Genomic DNA, 6000 nt, shown 5'->3' with positions numbered 1-6000 from the left:
TAGGGAAAGCTATAGCCTGTTGTCTTCTGTGAGTGTTTTTCTTTCCTCTGTGTTAGATCTGCTCCTAAATATGCACATACATAAATATGTATGTGTACCTGTATGTATGTATCCACATACATTCTCATGTACACAAATACACCTAAAAGATGTTGATTTGTTTGTACCTGTATTTCTGTTCAAGCACCAGCATTTTAAAAGTATTGAATGTGAGACACCGATGCGATATAGAAAAGAAAAGCAGTACTCATGTCAAGCATATGTTATGTAAAAGAACACGAGCACAAGGCAACACCATGTTGGATTATGCGGCACTGTGTTAGTAGTGGTGAAAGGTTCATTCTCTTTCATGCATCACCATCACAAAGCACTATGTGCCATAGACCTTTATGAGATGATACTTCTAAACTGTTACGGGGTGTTTTTCACCTGGACATTTGGTCCAAGTGAGGTGTAATTGGACAACTACTATTTTTAAAGAAGTGGTACCAGTTCTAGTGGTGAATGAACCTTGTTTCTCAATGTACTAGGTGAACTCTTTTAAAATGCATATCCTCATCCTAAGTATCGACAGATACTTCATGGACAAAGCCTTGAAAAATTCATGGAGTACTAGAAGAAAAAAACACAACAAAATAACTAAAAGCTGAGTGACCAAATTTTTTAAACATCTCAGAAATAAGATTAAAGCTTATGTACTGAAATAATAATGATTTCTGGTTTCTTAAAATTAATAACTATATGTAGACATTAACTTAGGATTGCAGAGACTTTCAGTGGAGCCAAGACATTCTTGCCATTGTAAGAGGAAGTGATTTGATTTGGTCTGAAATATGTTATTCACTAATTTGACATTCTATTTACTGTAATGTTCATATTAAATAAAAGTTTCAGACCTGATTCTCTGGAAGGATAAAACCACTTAGGAAGTTTAGATAGTATAAAATATTGGGAAGATACCATCCAGCTAGAGGAAGAAGTTTTATGCAGGAATTTAAAAGAATGTGGGATTTTATACAGAATGGCTTAGTGTATTAGAAGTTTTATTCTTCACAAATATGTGCTGCTCTGATTGTAGGAAATGATGACAATAATCTCAACTCCATTTTTTACGAGCATTTGACAAGATCTCTGCAGGAGTCTCTTTGTGGAGATTTGATTCTGGGCCGCTGGGGAAACTACAGCACAGGAGACTGTTTTATTCTGGCATCGGATTATTTAAATGCCTTTGTGCACTTGATCGAAATTGGAAATGGCCTTGTCACCTTTCAGCTCCGAGGGCTGGAATTCCGAGGTAAGGATCTCTGATGATTTAAATAGCAACAAAAACAACAGCAAAGCCTATCTGGCTTTTTAATCTATCACAGTTCTGTAGTAGGACATCACGTTTAAGGACCCTTCTGTTTTTAAAAGTTTGTGTCTGTCTGTCTAAAAGCTATCTACATCTTTGTATTGTTATTTGAATGACAATGTTTTGAAACCTAGATGTTAAGAAATTTGGAGTCATGTTGTGCAGTACCATAAGACTTCCAGAAAGAAGGCATGTTGAGTAATTTGCTAGGTTCACAGGTCTTTTAGGTAATGCTTAGTTATGTTTTCAGATTTCTTTCCTTCTATAACCATGAAAAACAAACTTGTTCTTAGAATTTTTCAACCCCTAAAATTTGCTTTTTGAAAAAACTTCAGATATCATAAAAATCCTTCCATGGAAAATATCCTGTGTCAGATCATGCAGGATGCCAGTGCTGAGATGGTCTCAGAAGAGAAGAAGCAAGTCTGTCTGGACTCATATTTCTGTTATTTAGGAAGTGCTGAAGGGACATCACCTTCTTCCTGTTCAGTATAGTCCTCTCTCAAGACACTCCTCTTTAAGGAATGGCAATTCCATCCCCTTCCTCAGTGGTGTGGGTTTGGTGAGGGCAGTTGCTCGTAGTCCTGTCCTTTTGTCTTTTGCTGTCCCTAGAGTAGGAAGAAAAATGAAAGTAAAGCCACAAAACTTTTAAACAGCTCTTAAATTTTGCTCATGCAATACTGTTGGCTACTTGGGTTTGTAACCTTTCAAAGATACCCCTTTGCAATTGCGGGTAATGGGAATTTTGAAATCCCAGCATAAACAGCTTCCCAGCTGAAGGGCTGAGCATGAGCGTGGTGCTGACAATGAGCAACACCGAGGTCGCGGGTTCGATTCCCACTCTGTCCCCAAGTGTTGCCTGATCTAGTCAAGAGGTGGCGTCCCTGCCCATGACAGGGAGGTTGGACTAGATGATCTCTAAGGTCTCTTCCAGCCTAGGCCATTCTATGATTCTATGATTCTATGATCTAATGGGCCACATATAGAGGAGTGTATAATCAAAGTGACTTTTCAACAAAGCTGAGAATGAGAAAATAGGAGACAGACTGGCTCTTCAAATACACTTACGTGTGGGAGGATTAGACTAGGAAATAACATGTGTGGGCTCAAGTCTTGACTCTGTGACAGACTTCCTGTAGGATGTTGAACAGGTTGTGGTAAATGCTTGATGTTCACTTTCCTTCCTGTATGGTAGGGATGAAGGTAATGCTCCGGTATCCTAAGAAAAGTTATGCAGAAAACAGTAAATACCTGAAACAGCTCAATATTGTACTACCCAAAGAGAATAGCTATGTAGTACAAAGGCAATTCTTAAGGAAAAGCAACTGGAAAGAAAGAGAAGGAATTTGTTTATTGGCCTCGTAATTTCTTGTTATTCACAAGGATGGTGATGTATGTGTAGCTCTTTGGCTTTCTTCAACTTCAAAAACATCTGTGCAAGTATTATCTTCTCCCTGTGTTGCTCCCAAAGTAAGCAGTGGTGCTGCTGTGCCAGGGGTAGGTTAAGTATACCCTACAGAGTCCACAGGTGGAAAATTTTTTGGACGTAGATTTGGAATTTGCTATTGGTTCTTTCAAATCCAGGCCAGACAAATGCAGATTTATGTTTTTCTGCAAGAAGAGTCGAACACTATGGCAATTCAGATCTCTTAGTTACAGTACTGCTGGTTTTACAAGCTGATAAGTCTCCAAGTTAATAGCTTTTTTTTTTTTTACTCAACAGTTCTAGTCAGCCTATCATTTTTTAATTCTTCTTAGGTTGCTTAGCCTTATAATTCTTTATGGAGACTCCGTGAAGTCAAAAAAATCATTCATTTCTGCAGATCTGAAAAGGAAAGTGACACCCATGAGGCTGGTATGCTTTAGATAACTGTCAACAAGGACCTGAGCTGCTCTGGTGGGGTCACAGGTGTTTCAAAAGGGTGCCCAGACACGGATGCTGAGTCAGAGCAAACGGAGCCAAAGAGCTGGTGTGAAGGCAGAAGCTGTTTAAGGGGACAGGCTGAGGGCTCTCCCAAGGAGGAAGCTCTGTAAAAGCTGAGACTGAGCTGAAACTCTTCCTTGGAAGGTTTTCTTTGCCCCTATCTTTAAGCAGGATCACTGGCAATGGGAGTAGGAAGTTAGAGCAGGCAGCACCAAGAGCCATCTCCTGCGCAGACAAGGCATGTTCTTCCCCATTTCAAACCTTGCAAATGGCTGGCATGGACTACAACTGAATAAAGTAGGATTTTTTTCTGTGTAAGTGGGACGAGTGCATGCAACTGCCCTGGAAGAACCTGGTAGTTTACGAAGTAAAGAGGCAGTTGTTAAGCGCGAAGCACATTTCCTCTGCTTTGGGCATCACACATTCCTATTTTTAGTTGTCTGGTCATGCACTATTTTCCACATAGGGCCCTTATTTCTCTCATTGTACATGATGGTTTCCCACAAGGAGGAAAAAAACGGCTGGAGGAGGAACATGAAATCTGTAATTTCTGAGCGTTGGCTGCCTGACTTCGGTTTCAAACAAGTAATTTTAGCTGTGCGCCCTAAAAATCTGCTGTTCCTTAAATACAAAGTCTATGTTTGCTTTGAAAATGAGTGAATCACAACAGTGTCCTCTGTGTCTGTGACTGCTTTCTGTTTATGAGTAAACCAAAAGCAATATTTGTATTGGGGAGCTCTGGGTTTTCCTATGAATGTTTCTCATTGTGGTAGCTGAAGAGCTGTGCTGGCAATACTGCCACAGTAGTGCCTGAAGAAAGGGTCATAGAATCTTCTGAATTTAAGTGCACCAGGAGCAGAAAGTATTGCTTCCCCAGTTGGCTGTCCAGCCTAACTGAGAGTTGGCATCACGAACGACTGATCCACATATCCTCTTAACTGTGTGCAATAGACACATTTGGCTCAGCCTTTACATAAAAAAAACCCCACCAAAACACCGAAAAACCCACCCCAGAACTAAACCCTACAGACAGGCTAAGAAGGTACAGACTGAACAGACTGAAAGAAAAGAGTCGGCAAAGCTAAGACTCCTCTCATCCATCCTGAGTCCTGTTCTAATTAAGCACTTTCTGTGAATTAGTTCTTTACTCTCTCTTTCTACAGACACGAGAGGGGGTGTGCCTCTGTTGTGTTAGTCATCCTGTGTGCAAAGCAGAGGGGAGCCTCAATACCTCCAGGCATTGAGAGGAGATGCCTAATCCCTCCTTTAGCGAAAATGAGGAGAGGGTAGTAACGAGCTTAGGCTAGGTGAAAGCTTTGAGGTAGCTGCATATAGACATGGGGGAATAAAGCCCTTCAGTAACTTAACTCTACTGTCTGTGTTAGACCACAGCAGTATGTTAAACGCAACCTGCCAGAAGAAATACATAATGCATCATTTAATTTGAAGGAGACTGAGGGAAAAACCCACAATCAGGGAACAAGCAGGAAGAATGTCAAAATATCTAGCTCCTGTGAGTTCCCTGTAGAACAAGGAAGGCTTAAAATATTTTCCTGTTTAGTCTGTGCTTCTCCAAAATGTCTTTTGGAGAATATCCAGTTAGGTGCTATGCATGCAAAAATTACTTGTTGGATGGTGATGCTGAAATCCTGAGCAGCTGTTTTCTAATTTGTGCCCGGTATTCCTCAGTCATGTAATTTACTTCTAAATCTCTGCTGTGGGTTTTTTGGGTGGGGTGTTGGTTTTTTTTTTTGTTACTGCATGTTGCATGTCCAATATTCATGCTTCACTTGGAACTTCATTAGACAAATCAAGGAAAGAAGCACAAAGCACACACAGATGTAATTGTACGTACTGGAAGGCAGCTGTGGCAGCAGGATGGGATTGCCTGTGGGGCCTTCTCTGTAACAGTTAGCTTATTTCCCATGCAGAATGGTGTACGAGCGCAGCTAGTTTAGGGTATATGCTTCAGGCACCGTAATGATGTCTGAGAAATAAGGACAGTTACTCATTTCTGCAGTGTATGGGTACGCTGCATAGTTCTGTTACAGTAGCAAGTACATTACCAGTTTTACTTTTGTGTCTGAAGGCTCTGCAGAGCACTAGCAAGAAGTATTCTTTAAAGAGTGGTTACCACTTTCGCTTTTTGCTTTTACAAATCACTTCTTGCTTTTGGGAAATAAAAGTGCTCGCCTTCATGGCTTTCCCAAGACCACCCTTGAAGTATGTTCAGTGTATGCACCAGACCATCTAAAGGCACTGATAAATCACAAGGAGTTCAGAGAAGAGCAGCCATTTTTAATACATCTCTTTGGAGAAAAGGTTAAGAAACAAAATACATTCTTTGTGGGAAAGAACAAAGGCTGAGAGACACAATACTTCAGAAATATTAGACACATGAATAGAAAGGATGCAAAGAGGGGTTTTTTTATCTTGGTGATTTAATTGGGAAGAATGACATGAAACAGGGTACCTTATTGTGGAATGCGGGACATTTGTGATATGCAAGTCTTTCTAGGTGTAAGATAATGTTCCAGCAGTGGAATCCGTCTATGAATCCCAAATAGGCTTAGAATCGTTTCTGTAACACAGACTAGAATAAATATTTGATGTCTTTTCCACCATTCCTCCCTTCCACAATTTTGTGTATGTATGGGTTCTCTGGAGAAGACTTCTAGAAGGAAGGGAGGTGCTGTTAGGTGCATTGCAACATTTTTATTGAGAA

At 40.4% G+C, this 6000-nt stretch overlaps 1 protein-coding gene across 1 annotated transcript in view; it reads left to right on the top strand.

Annotated features, from left to right (window-relative positions):
* The window catches only part of LOC104277010 (pecanex-like protein 2), a gene marked incomplete at its 5' end in the record, with an annotated part of 53956 nt that overhangs the window by 18179 nt on the left and 29777 nt on the right, over window positions 1–6000 (top strand). Inside the window, one exon of the mRNA XM_009873515.1 lies at window positions 1079–1294. Within this exon, the coding sequence (XP_009871817.1) occupies window positions 1079–1294 (216 nt within the window). The remainder of the gene's footprint in view (window positions 1–1078; window positions 1295–6000) is intronic.

The sequence above is a fragment of the Apaloderma vittatum genome, unplaced genomic scaffold (genome assembly GCF_000703405.1).
Source record: "Apaloderma vittatum isolate BGI_N311 unplaced genomic scaffold, ASM70340v1 scaffold21807, whole genome shotgun sequence".
In the NCBI taxonomy this organism is placed as follows: Eukaryota; Metazoa; Chordata; class Aves; order Trogoniformes; family Trogonidae; genus Apaloderma; species Apaloderma vittatum.
This window is presented reverse-complemented; position numbering and strand designations above follow the sequence as displayed.